Source organism: Nannospalax galili, unplaced genomic scaffold (genome assembly GCF_000622305.1).
Source record: "Nannospalax galili isolate Female #2095 unplaced genomic scaffold, S.galili_v1.0 scaffold571, whole genome shotgun sequence".
Classification (NCBI taxonomy): domain Eukaryota; kingdom Metazoa; phylum Chordata; class Mammalia; order Rodentia; family Spalacidae; genus Nannospalax; species Nannospalax galili.
The window spans coordinates 2,056,822-2,070,158 of NW_008330297.1; the positions used below are offsets into that span (position 1 = coordinate 2,056,822).

The 13,337-nt window shown below is 46.4% G+C and overlaps 1 protein-coding gene across 4 annotated transcripts in view; it reads left to right on the forward strand.

Annotated features, from left to right (window-relative positions):
• The first annotated feature begins 2,638 nt into the window (after positions 1-2,638).
• Positions 2,639-13,337, forward strand: part of Lef1 (lymphoid enhancer binding factor 1) — a 118,344-nt gene continuing 107,645 nt past the window's right edge. For all 4 annotated transcript variants that reach the window (XM_008843626.3, XM_008843619.3, XM_008843640.3 and 1 more), the window contains exons 1-3: positions 2,639-3,769; positions 5,647-5,713; positions 7,013-7,146. In XM_008843626.3, the coding sequence (XP_008841848.1) occupies positions 3,563-3,769; positions 5,647-5,713; positions 7,013-7,146 (408 nt within the window). In that variant the 5' untranslated portion in view covers positions 2,639-3,562. The remainder of the gene's footprint in view (positions 3,770-5,646; positions 5,714-7,012; positions 7,147-13,337) is intronic.

A 13,337-nucleotide genomic window follows, 5' to 3' on the forward strand; every position in this document is an offset into this window, starting at 1 on the left:
CACATCCTGAAGGAGTGAACCTACAACAGCCAGCCTCCAGTGGTTCGCTCGAGTTCACACGAACGACCTGCCTCTACATCCGAGGGACGGGGGCGGCGGGCGACGGAGCTCCTCCTGCGCCGCACCCACCACATCCCAGACCGAGGATCCCACTTCTATCCAAGAGGCCGAGAAGCGACTGCTTATGTTAGTAACAGCCCCCACAGGAATTGGAAGAGACTGCCCGGCGACAGGGATGCCTTAGCCAGGAAAGCGCAGAGCACCTCTTCCGGGGGTTACTTCGCCCCTCCTGCGTCCCCTTGCTTTTTCCCCTTGAGAGAGGCAGACTTCACAAGGAAATGGCGACCTCCCAGCTGACAGAGGTTTTAAAAAATGGGGCGCATGATTTTTAGTAAAGCCCCATTGAATATTTGCCAGTATCCTGTGTACGGTGAGGACGACTCACGGCCACAAAGGCAAAGGACTAAGTGATTTCGTTTGAACCAATCTTTCCAAAGAGGGTTACAGCAAAATACCAACGCAGCCACCTACCCTCGGCCCTTCTAGCAAAACGTTCCCATTGGTTATTATTCCCCAAATTCCCATCTTCGGGAGCTCCTAATCGCCAGGACACCTGGAACTGAGTTCCATATGACTCAGGAAGACTAGATAATTAACGTGGAGAAAATGGGAATTCGAATTAGTTGCAACATAAACGGGGGAAGTAGGAGTCACCTAATCTCTCCTTGGCTTTCAGCAAATACCCTCTGGCCATTCTTCGTGCCCCTTACCCCCTTGAGTCTGATGGAGAGGGAGGGGAACTGCACCTTTTCCTATCAGATTGGTGCTCTGGTAGGAGGAACTTTGGCTTTCTTTTACCATCTTTTTTTTTTTTTTTTTTTTTTTTTTTGCAAGTGTTATATCTGAAACTGTATTTTCATCTCTTTTCACAATCACACCAACTGCACTGGAAGCTGCATACCACTATAAAAATGTATTTAATCCCAACCTTCCCATTACTCTTACATAGTAGACTCTTTTCCTTCTGTCAGCCATAGCATTTTCAACTACATAAAAATATTTTAAATGTTCGTTTTCCTGACTTCTTTCACAAGTCCCTTCATTATACCCAAATCTACCAGGTAGAATTTACATGTGACTGATAACCAACCATGTTCTATGGAGCAAATGAACAATTTACATGACACCACTTTTAAAACTTCCTAGTAAACTCCCAGTCCCCAAAGTGGTAGTTGTCAGTAAGCAAAAATTTAAATGCTCATTTAGAGAACTGTTAAAGTCTACTTATATAATGTCCAGCAGTCCACAATTTCAAAACCTTTAGAAGAGAGATCTTTGCCTGAGCGGTCTTACATAATGGGGGTAACGCCTGATTCTATGGTGGTTTCCTTATTTTCAATTCCTGCCCCCTGTTTACTGTTCCGAGGTTTTACAGATGGCTGCTGCATATGGCTGCCGCACTGGGTGTAATAATTTTGCCTGGTTATTTGACTGAGGGGGGGTCGAGAGCCAAGGGACAAAATGTGTTTTCAAACTTCCGCCTCACTTATACTGTGACTTTCACAAAGCATCTCCTTAAAAGTCCTGTCCCTTTACAAAATGCATCAAAGAGCCGGTGGAGACCAGTGAATTTTTGAGGTTGGATTTGGATTTGCATCCTCAAGGATCCCTTTCAGCGCAGAGTTCAGGGTGCCAGGGACTGCCCTGTCCTGCCTTCTCTCCTCTTGGGAGGAATTTTTATTCTCTATGAGGTTTCCACACGCTGTGGCGAGTATCTCTGAAAGCCCTCAAGAGATCTAGGGTAACTCTGTCCATCCCGTGGTGAAGACGCAATGGAAGAGATAGCGTTTTAAAAGAGATAATTAAGGTCCAGTCTTCATCTGGTTCCTTCTTCCTAGTCCTGTTTTCCACGGTAAGCCTGGAGATTTTTATTTTCCTAAAGTGTGCTCCCTTGTCCCTGTCTCCGAAGAGCGTGGGATGCTGTAGTTTTAGTACAGCCACAAATCTTTTCCCTGTCCTTGTTACTTCTGTTCTCCTGTTAGGTGAGCAACATTTTCTCCGTTCCCTTCTCTCAATCCCTAATTCCCGCCTCATCCCCCTGTCAGAGCATCTATCAACGTGGTGTGGATCGCAGCGCCGGCGGCTTTTTCTTTCATCTTCCTCCCCCTGCCTGAGCTGAGGAGCGAGTGGGCGGCGGAAAGGAGGTGGGGGAAAGACTGGCAGAGGACGGGGAGAGAGGGCAAGAGAGGAGACTCTTAGCAGATGAAGTTAAGCCGTTCGGGCAGAGTTTGCCAATTTCACACGGGCAAAAGCTTGCCTTTCAGTGGTACAAGCAGCGCTGGGTTCTTTCCCCAGGTTGCATGATTCGCCCCTCCAAGAGCGCACGGACAAACACACACACACACACACACACACACACACACACACACACACACACACACACAAGCGCGCGCGCCCCCCACCGCATCCCCCCCAAACTAGGACTGGTCCTACCAGCGCAGGGAAATGGGGTGGGGGAGGCCCTAAATCACCGCCTCCTCCTCCTCCTCCCGGTGGACTCCCTCCTCCCCACCCCTCCAGCGGGCAGCCAAGGAGAGCAGGGGGCGGGGAGGGGCGGGGAGGAGAAGCGACGCGAGTGAGCAGCTTGCAGCGCCGGCCGGCTAGGCGCGGGAGGAGCAGCGGCGGGAGCGCAGCGGCTCACCTGCGGGCAGCGCACGACCCCGCCGAGCGCCCTAGGGCCCCGGAGTCGCCCGGCGCCCCGCGAGCCACCAAGCTCCGGGGGTTTCCCTCCGGTCGGCCCCGCCGAGCCGAAGGGACGCGGCAGCTTTTTGCTTTGACAGAGGGGAGGCGTGGAGAGAGGCGAGCCAGGCAGAGAAACTCGAGCCGGGAACAAAGAGGGCTTGGTCTGTGCGCGTCGGTCCGACCTACCGGGCCGGAGCCTTTGGGCCCCACGCTCTTGCTGACTCCCGGAGACCCGCCGTGCAGCTTCTCCGCTTCCCGGCGCTCATCGGCACAAACTTTATTCTTGGCAAACTTCTCTTCTTTTTCCTCCCTCCTCCTCCGCCCCCACCTCCTCCTCCAGCAGATTAAATGCGCCACCAGAAGGAAGACCGAAGCGAAAGGGAAGGCGACCCGCGGCTCTAAAGCGGACCGCTGCGGCCCGGGCTCCTTTCCACCGTACACTCTTCAGGAAGTGACTCCTCGGCATCTCCTCATCCTCCCCGCACCTCGGCTGGGGCAAAAGAAGCCCTTGAGTCCGGCTCTCCTCTTTTCTTTACGGAAAACCCACTCGGAAATCGGAATCCGAGGAATTCACGGTTGGAGACCTTTGCGCAGTGACGCGCCACCGTCCTCTGCACTTTGGAAAGCCGTGTCCCTTCTAGGACTGGTGTCCTCGGCGCACAGACCGGGACATCGCGGGGACCTAGGTGGCCACCGGCGGGGCCAAGCAGTGGTGCGTCCCCTCGCCACCCGCGTCCGCCCCCACGCAGCCTCCCAGCTTCTCCCGCAGCGCACATCCCTGCCCTTCCCTCCTGTCCGCGGAGATTCCAGTGCCGCCGGGATGCCCCAGCTCTCCGGAGGCGGCGGTGGGGGGGACCCGGAACTCTGCGCCACCGATGAGATGATCCCCTTCAAGGACGAGGGCGATCCCCAAAAGGAGAAGATCTTCGCCGAGATCAGCCACCCCGAAGAGGAAGGCGACTTGGCCGACATCAAGTCATCCTTGGTCAACGAGTCGGAAATCATTCCGGCCAGTAATGGACACGAGGTGAGTGGGCCGCGGGCGGTACCGAGAGGCGTGGTGAGTCGGGGAGCGCGGTGGGGGTAACAGCGGGCCTCGGGGCGCACGTGTCCGCGGGGTGGAAAACAAAGTGCCCGCGGTCGGTCGCGACGGAACCCAAGTGCGTTAGACCACAGGCTCCAGGCCGAGCCCGCCGCGGGGCAGGAGCGCGCGCGTGGGCCGAGCAGGCGGGGCCGTCCCAACAGCCGAGCTGCGCGCTGGGCCGGGCCGTGTGGGGACTGCGGGGGCGACGCGGGGCCCGGTCCCCACGGCCGCCGAGCCAGCTCCGCGCCCACCGCGGGGAGCCCCCCCACCTTGCGCGCCGCAGCTCTTCCGCCCGCAGCCCGCGCGCCTAGAGAAGGACCTAGATCTAGGGGGAGGCCGGGTCGGGATCGGCCCCACCACCTCGGCAGAAGAAAGGCGAGCCGGAGCTGCGGAAGCTGGGCCGCGGCTCTGAGGAGTGACGGGTTTTATCAGATCTCCAGGCCAGCTGCGGCGTGGCGCTGGTAACCCGAGTAGAGTAAATAGAGACACGTGGGTGCCGGCCGCGTCTGTGTGGGATGGAGGTGGGATGGAGGTCGACCCCGACCGCAGACTTTCTAGCGGCCACCCTCACTCGGCACCTTCCCAGGGACATCCGGTTAAGATGTCCTGCCACCCAAAAGATTTCCCCCAACGGTTTTTCCCTCCAAAGAAACTTGGAGAGTATGCCGTTTTCCTTAAATGGCAGCCTTCAGCCCCCACCCCCACCCCAAAGACAGCGCGTGGTTTCGGGGGCGGGAACATTTTGGGTTTAAAGAGCACTTTTAAGAACACCTCATAGTTACCTTCTCTGTCCGGATGGCAGGGGTGAGTACACACTCAGGAAGACTAGGGGGCCTAGATTCCGAGGAGAATAGGGCTTTGTATTCCCAGAGTCCATTCGGAGTGAGGAGGGAGGGTCGGGTGCAGCCAAGTTCGGGTGTACCCCAAGAAGGTCGCTGGGAGAACCTGGGTCCAAAGAACCAAATACCATCCAAATGTTTTATTTGTAGAGCAGCTGTCTTGATCTTACTTAGTCTATACGTTTCCACTCATCTCACATTTTCTGAGTTTTCTTGGTCTGGGGAGAAGGGCAGTGCTTTGGAAACCGAGAACCCTAGGTTTTGGTGTTGTTAATCTGCCGCGGTGGAAGTGGGAGCCTCGGAAGATGGTGAAGGGGTGATACCACTGATTAGCACGTGGTTGAGTCGGGGCGGATGGCGGTTACCAAAACTGATATCAATTGGGTTGCCTTTTATTTATCTAAAGCCATCTCAACTTTTCCTCCGTTTAACCACAGAGCAGTCCTACTTTGGTAGCCTGCACTCAGCCAAGGACAGTAAGTTTAAGTGGATGGAGCTCCAAGATGGGACTGCTTGTAGGGCAACTTCCTTAAGACCCCAGCCAAGTGCGTTTTTTCATTTCTATTTCAAGATGTCATTTTCAGGTGCAAAGTGGTATTTCAGCTGGCATTTAATCGTCCCTAGTCGAAGTGAACAGTGGTTTGAAGAGGATGTGGAAACTGTCCAACCGTTAACTCCAGATCCTATCCATTTAGGCACCCAGGAAATTTTGATGGGTCTTGGTAAACAGCAGTTAGACTAGCACATGGGGCATCACCCAATTTGCTTTATTTTGTTGTTGTCATTCTTACCTTTTGGTCGTGAGTAGCTAATAATCACTCAAAAATACACATTGAAAAGAAAAAGATTTGCCAGTACTGACGGCTGGATGAGCTGCCTTGTTCCTAAACATCTTCCCTTCAGTTACTGACACACACACCATTACTGTTACAAACTCTAAGGTGATTTTCTTTCTTTTGGGTTGGCAATGCATGCCCTTAGGTGGTCAGACAAGCACCAGCCTCTCAGGAGACCTATCACGACAAGGCCCGAGAACACCCAGACGATGGTAAGAAACAGGTCATCTTCCTCCTGGCTTTACCATAGGACCTGAGACGTTCATTTGAATACATGGGTTTGTTTTGGTACTTTCATTTGGGTTCAAGAGGTCAGGGCCAGATAGTTAAGACTGTGCCCACCCCATTATTTTAACAAAATGGGATAGAAAACCCAGGAAACATACACATTCTCACTTTTATGTATATTACATCATTTAAACTTGGTCCTTGAATGAATTCTGGGTCTCTGAATTTCTGTTGGTTTTCGGAATCTTAGGGAAGTGGGGATGTTTCTAATGAGTATTTTGGGATTTTTCATTTATTTGCAGAATTACTGTGTTGGTAGTTTCCCACAACAGTGAGAAGGCAGGCAGTGAATGAACAAGGGGAGCCAGGCTCACTCTATAAAACAGAATCTAGCTTGTAAAAATAGAAAACAAAGGCTGCAGACATCAAATGGTACTTTCCCCTCACTTTCAGTACTTGTCAGTTTTTTGTAATCACACACACACATACACACATACACACATACACACACACACACACACACACACACACACACACACACACACACTTCTGACTTGAATCTGATCACCTGTAGGGTTAATTTGTCAATCAGGTGGCATTTCTGGTCTCCTTCAATTACTTAACAGTTGGCCTGACCAGAATGGAATGTTTGTAGAGAACTGTTCACTGAACCTACCTTAGCCACAGGTAGTTACACAGATTAAGGAAAAGGACTATTTCTTTGGCAGAGTGAGGTAAGTATAACAAATCAAATTAGGACTCAGAAGGTTAACGCATTACAAATTTGAGTTGTTACTCATAAGCTAGATACAGTAAAATCTCAAAAATTTCTAGAAATTTGAAGCATAAGTCAAATTCTGAATTTGTCTGAAAGGTAAAGTGTAGCTTCAAGTATATGAATGTGTGTGTGTATGTAGACAGCCTAATATGTTTACAGTTTAACATTTGTGTGTGTTCCCTGGTGTTTCTGTATTTTTTAGTCCAGTTTGTTAGCATTAGAACAAATTAAGTTAGATGGATAACACTTATTTTTGTAAAAACATCAATCAGTAGTGGAAGTAAATTGAACCACATGTTTTTTTAAACATCTGGTTTGCTGCTAAGCCATTTAAAAGAATAAATACTGTCAATCTAAAATAAAGCATAATAATCCAGTTACAGTATTTTATAAACAAATATTTTGTGTAAAGTCTGGTTTGTCTTAGAGGTATAAGATTTTTCCGATGAAAAATAGATATAAAAGGAAAGTGATGCATTATTGATGGTTCTTTGGATTCTCTCAGGAAAGCATCCAGATGGAGGCTTGTACAACAAGGGACCCTCCTACTCCAGTTACTCTGGCTACATCATGATGCCCAACATGAATAGCGACCCGTACATGTCAAATGGATCCCTTTCTCCACCCATCCCAAGGACAGTAAGTAACATGCTGATGTTGCAAATTATTTTCAGAAGTGCAAATTAATTCGTATTTCAACAGAATGCTTATTTTTTTCAAACACATTGAAAGTGCTTTTGTTGTATGTGTCCAGGTGTCGCTAACTAAGCGCTGTTATAAGAAATGGATGTCTTACAATAGTGCCATCTTTGATGTCTCCCATCTGTAATTTTAGTTTTAGGCTCATGGGCTAAGATTAATAACTAGAGAATCAGGAGTTATGAAACCCAAGAGAGCTAAATCAACAAAGTACTATGTTTCTATGCTGATGATGGGGAAGGTGGATTTAATATTTCAGTCAACTAAGGACCATAAGCATTCAGTGTCTTCAACTGTAGAATTAGAACTGTTCAGGCTGATTTGTAGTGAGCCATTGCTGCTATTCCTTTGGATTTTTAAAATGTCTTGTTTTATGATATTAAGCATTGTTTTTAAGGGGTGAATGAGCTACTTTTACTTTATTGTCAATTATTGAGAAAGTATCACTTGAAGATAACCTCATGAAAACTCTTCTTTTTTTCTTACTATCTTGGTTCAGTTAACTTAAAGTTCTAAAAATCCTGTGGCACATAACTACATTATGCTGGTGTACAATATGAAGAATTGCACATTGGTATTAGATGCTTTTTCTGTTTTCTTGGGAGGTAGAAATTCCATTTATGTAGTGAGAAAACATCCAAATGGTAATTTTTGGAAGATTGTGCACATGAATATGCTGAGTTCTCCCTGACAAGCACCCCTCCCGAAGTGGTTGTGGGTTTCCCCAGTATGTTGACCTCTCTCCAGCTCTACTCCCTCACTGATTTGATTTCATTCAAATCCCAACGAAAAGCACACACAGGAGACCCACTGACTCCTTGGAATGTACCTATGGTCCAAATGGAACCCATTACCTGTACTAGCTGAGAAGTCTGTCACGAACACTTGTGGGGAGGGGTGTCATTGATGCCTTCCCTAGTGACAGAATCTGAAAGCTGGGAGGCTCCGTAAAGTAGCAGGGGAGAAATGGCTGGTAACCCACAGGAGCACTCGTGGCTTTCTTGATGGCCTCCATGGTTGATGGTATATGAAGTCTGTGTGGCCTTGTGATTTAGGATTGTCATCATGTTCTATAAATTGTCCTCTCAGGTAGGGAATGAGATTTTTCTTTTTGTAAAGGGACTGAAATGGAGATCTTGGGAATCAAATCTTAGGTAATCTTGTGGCAGTCCTTAATGGGAATTGCTCTCACATACTATCATTTCAAATATTTAACAATATTTAATGTATGCATGTGGTATGTAGAATCTTCTATCTAAAAACTGAACAAATTAATAAAAGCAAATATAGTTTATTAGAGACTATGCCTAGAAGATGCTTCTGAATTTTAAAACTGGTAGAAGACTTTGTTGAGCTAGATATGTAAATATATCAGATTTATTTTTATTGTTGGGTAGGTTTTTTGTTTTGGGGGTGTGTTTTAGATAAGGAACAGTTGGAGATGTCTGTGAAAAGGCTTTTTAGGAAAAGACACTCTTTTCAATCAAGTTGTTTTGGTAATAGAAAATCACCACAAAACTGCCCAGTATATTTTAGCTGTGTACACAGTTATTTGTGGTATATTCCTTAGAAACATCAGCTTCTTCTTTTTTCAAATAGAATTCAGGAAAAGTTAGTGTAATAAAAACAGTGGTATTTATAAATAGTCCCTAAAAAATCCCTTTCTCTTTAAGCTAGCCTTCTGTCTTAGGGCTCTGCCACCCTTTCTCCTTACTCCCCCCGTCTGTTTTGGTGAAAGGGGTGTATACACGTCCACACACTTTGGAGTATTGGAGGCTGCACCTAGGCCCTCATACATTCTAGGTGACAGCTCTGCAGCAACATCCCAGCCCCATTTTGAAATGTTGATAGACTGGAACATGTGTATCCTTAATATATGTGTTAAAATAATGAGGCCAGTACGTCAGTCTGTCGTGGTCAGGAGAGATCTGTACGTGGAGAAAATGCCACCAGGTGCAGAGTGTCTTCAGGAAACAGCCGTCCTGTTTGCTGATGGCCGTGCTGTGTCTCTTACGTGTTAAAGTATATTCATTTTAGGTATGTTATATTGAGATAGTCTGCAGTTTGCACAATTCCAGAAGCTTTTCAGTTTTAACCACAAGGCTATGTCAGGTTTTTTTTTAAAGGGTCTAACTGAAGTGAGTTATAATCCCTGGTTTTTAATACCTAACAGCTGTTTGTAATGTTTCTAAGATCAAAAACACTTTAACCGGAAGGAAGGCAGCGTTTCTTCTTTGCCCTAACCACACTTTGGCTTTCTCACTCCTTCGTTCTGTCCTCAGCAGGACTCTCGGTTTGTGCACCAACATCAGTGATGACAGACTTTCCTAATAGAGGGTGTCAGGAGTTGGGTGACCATTTGGATTCGCCTTTAGGGTGGAAGCATGCCTTGGGCAACCCTGTGACTTAAATTTGCATTACAAACGATCGCTTGTTTATTGCATCTGCTGCCTAAAGACTTTGTGAGGGTCAGAGAAACATCTGGGTGGGAGAGGCACCTACCAGCTTAGTCTTCCATTGGTGTGTAACTAAGCAATGCTGAGAATTCCAGCTATGGCCATGCGGTGCACAAAGATGCTCCTGCTGGACTCTCACCATAACTGCCCTGTGTGCTGTTGCTCCTTTAAAGACTACACCGGCATATGTAGGTCCCATATGTTTTGCCTGTACGAGGCGCCATGGTACCTATTCAGAACTGTCTTTATCCATCCATCTTTTTCTCTTCTGCAAGGAAATTTTAGTTGGCAAATTACCTCCTAGAACTGGAATTTTTTAGAGAGTGAGTATCCAGACAAGAAACCTTATGAATGAGTCACTCCTGAAATTTTAAGTGGGAATGTTTAGTTCAGATAAATTGACCATCAAGAGAAAGCACCAGCATTAAGTGACAGCCCACTTGGTGTCAGTGTGAGCTCTTCAAGCACAGAAGATGAGGAGATGCAGGAGCCTGTTAAGTATTTCAGAGCCAGGACCCCAGAGAGTTTATTAAACGCATACTCCCACACCTTTCTTTTTCTGGTTTATTTGTGAAAAATCCCTGTAGGCCAAAAGTGAAATATTAAAACAACAAATAAACCCCAAATAGTTCTTTACCTCATGGCAAGTTCAGTGGAAGAACCGTATACCTGAGCGCTGTGAGAACCCTGAGCTTGGCTGTCCAAACATCTGCAAGCTGCCACTGGGGAATGCCTATGTTTATTAACATCTTGGGTGTCAGGCCTCCATCTGTCCCTTTCACAGCACAAATGGTCAACACCTTAGAGATGGAGCCTCCCGTTTCTCTTCAGACATCCAGGGAGGGGGGAACAGCAGCTGTGGAGAAAGCAGCTCAGAGCCCCCAGACTGAGGTGGCTTCCGGTCAGAGCAGCGCGGCCTTTGCCTCCAGTTCTCTGTGGTCTTCCCTAGAGTTCGTTTTTTTAGGCAGAAGGGACAATGCTCATGTTCTTTTGTCAGCTACCTTTCAATTTTTTATTTTTTAAGGTAGGAATTGCTATGAAAATGTCATGGGTATTCATTTTAAATTATTTAGAATAACTCATTTCCACTGCATGACTTTTCCTTCAGGGAATCAACATTTTGATTTCAGATGACCAGAACTGTGTCTGTTGTAATTTGGCCTTACCTCCCACCATCATATTTGTATTTGCATACAAACACCTAAGCTTTGATTTCCCAGTGTTCACATCTGGGAAAAAGGAACAGAGGTGGACTTGCCCAACCATGAAGCTTCTCAGTAGCACTGTGCCGGTGTCCCATTGCTTTGAAGCAAATCTTGAAGAATAACTCAGGGGAGAGAGACTTAGGTCTGTATCTCAAGCAAGGCTTTTAAGGAAGGGGCTCTTTGTACTGCCAGGGGCTGCTTCCTTTGATTTGCTGATGAATTATTTTCAGTTCTCTAATTCCAGTTGTTTCGTTCCTAAGCTAAGCATATTGAATTTTCCCCCTTTGCCTCAAGTATAGATAAATTTTCGAAGTGTATTCTGTGTAATATTGGTATGTGGATATCAGGAGAATGTGTGGGAAAATTCCTCCTGGGAATCCCTTGCTGTTCTATTTGATGCTTCCTGTGTGTACTGCTACAATGCTGGGAAAAAGGCTCATAGCTGAGAAGAATTCAGAGTAATTGCGGGTCCTCCCTCAGATAGCTTAGATCTCTCCTGACCTTGCTTGTACTCAAATGTCCCAGTGAGCTGTGTTCCACGTGGTCCTTCAGAGCTAATACTGCATTTACCCCCACTGAAATGATTCTGGTAGTTTCTTGTTTGTTCATAAAGACATGAGAACAACCCAAAAGATATTCAGTGACTTCATGAACTCAGGATCCTTGAACCATCCTGGGAAGGAGCCCTCCTTTGTTGCTGTGCTCCCCCGTCCCCAGCAGGTCTTTGCTTTCCTGTTATCAGCCTCCTTGCTCTGGTTTGGTCTATCCTCCAGCCAGACACCATGGAGTGATCAGCAGAGAGTTGCAAGTGAGCCCGCCCATTGGGCCTTGAACTTGGCGCTTCATAAGCATGTCAGTTGAGACTGTGGCTATTTAAAAGCTCATTCTGTTCATTCTTTATGTAGAACCATTTTGGATTTATGTGATTGAATTTTTTATATTTATTTTTATTTTATGTGTATAAGTATATTGCCTGTGTGTGTGTGTGTGTGTGTGTGTGTGTGTGTGTGTGTATGTATAAGTGCACCCATGTCATTCAATGCCTGCGGAGGACAGAGAGGGCATCAGATCTCCTGGAACTGAAGTTATCTGCAGTTGTTAGCCATCATGTAGGTGCTGGGATTTGAACTCAGGTCTTCTGCAAGAACAACTAGTGCTCTTAACTGCTGAGCCATCTCTCCAGCCCCATGATTGAATTTTTTTTTAAGCAGTCAGTTCATTCCATTTTTTTCTGATACCTTTGTTCCTCATTTACATATTATAGCTATGATTGGAATTAAATTTTATTTATAAATATTTTATGTGTATGTGTCTTTTACTTGCATGTAAGTGCACCACATATGTGCAATGCCTGCTGAGGCCAGAAGAAGGCATTCGATCCCCTGGAACTGGAGTTAGACAGTTGTTGTTAGCTATCAAATGGGTGCTGGGAACCAAACCTGGGTCCTCTGAAAGATCAGTTGAGTCATCTCTCCGGCCCCATAATTGGAATTTTATAAAACTGTGTTGCCTTTGATTTTGGAGAAAAACCTGGAGTTTAAAAAGAAATATTCCAGTGCTATCTGTGGCCAGCAGAAAGAACACATGTATGTTATTTCCAGGTAGAAATCATCCTCAGCAGCTTAGTATATCACAGGTATTGCTGTCACATGACTGAAGGTTGTTTTTAAAAGGGGGTGTTCAAGGGCTGGAGAGATGAGCACTGACTGCTCTTACAGAGGACCTGTTTGATTCCCAGTACCCACATGGAGGCTAACAACCATCGTAACTATAGTTCCAGGGGATCTGATGCCCTCTTCTAGCCTCCTTAGGTATTGCAGGACGCGGGTGCACTTACACACATGCAGGCAATACACTCATACAGAAAAAATAAAAATAATAAATAAAATGTAAAAATAAAGGTGGGTGTTTATTTAAAAATCGACCTCCTCAAAACCAGTAAGTATATAAGCGACTGTGCCAAGCTGAGCCAGTGTGTAGGAAGTCAGTTTTGGGATTGTCAAGAATTAGTACTGCTTGTGCATCCCAGCAAGTCTTTACTTATTTAGAAAAGGCAGCCATTAAGGCTGAGGATGTAGCTTAGCTGACAGAGTACTTGCCTAGTATGCATGAAGCCCTGGGGTCGATCCCCAGCACCAAATAAACCAGATGTCAGCTATGTAGTAAGTTCAAGGCCAACCTGGCTACATGAAAACCCTGTCTAAAATTAAAAAAAAAAAGAAAGAAACAGGAGCCAGAGAGGAAGAGGAGGAGGAACAGCCATCAGACATTAATATAAGTAATTTTTGAAAATATGCTTTAGGCACCAAATTTGGTGGTACACACTTGTACTCTTAGCTACTTTGAAGGTTTAAGCAAGAAAATTGCTTGAGCTCAGTAGTTCAAGGTCAGCCTGAGCAGCATAACGAGATCCGTGTGCACACACACACATGCACACACGCTCAATGATTGCTCTTTATTATGAGCTTTA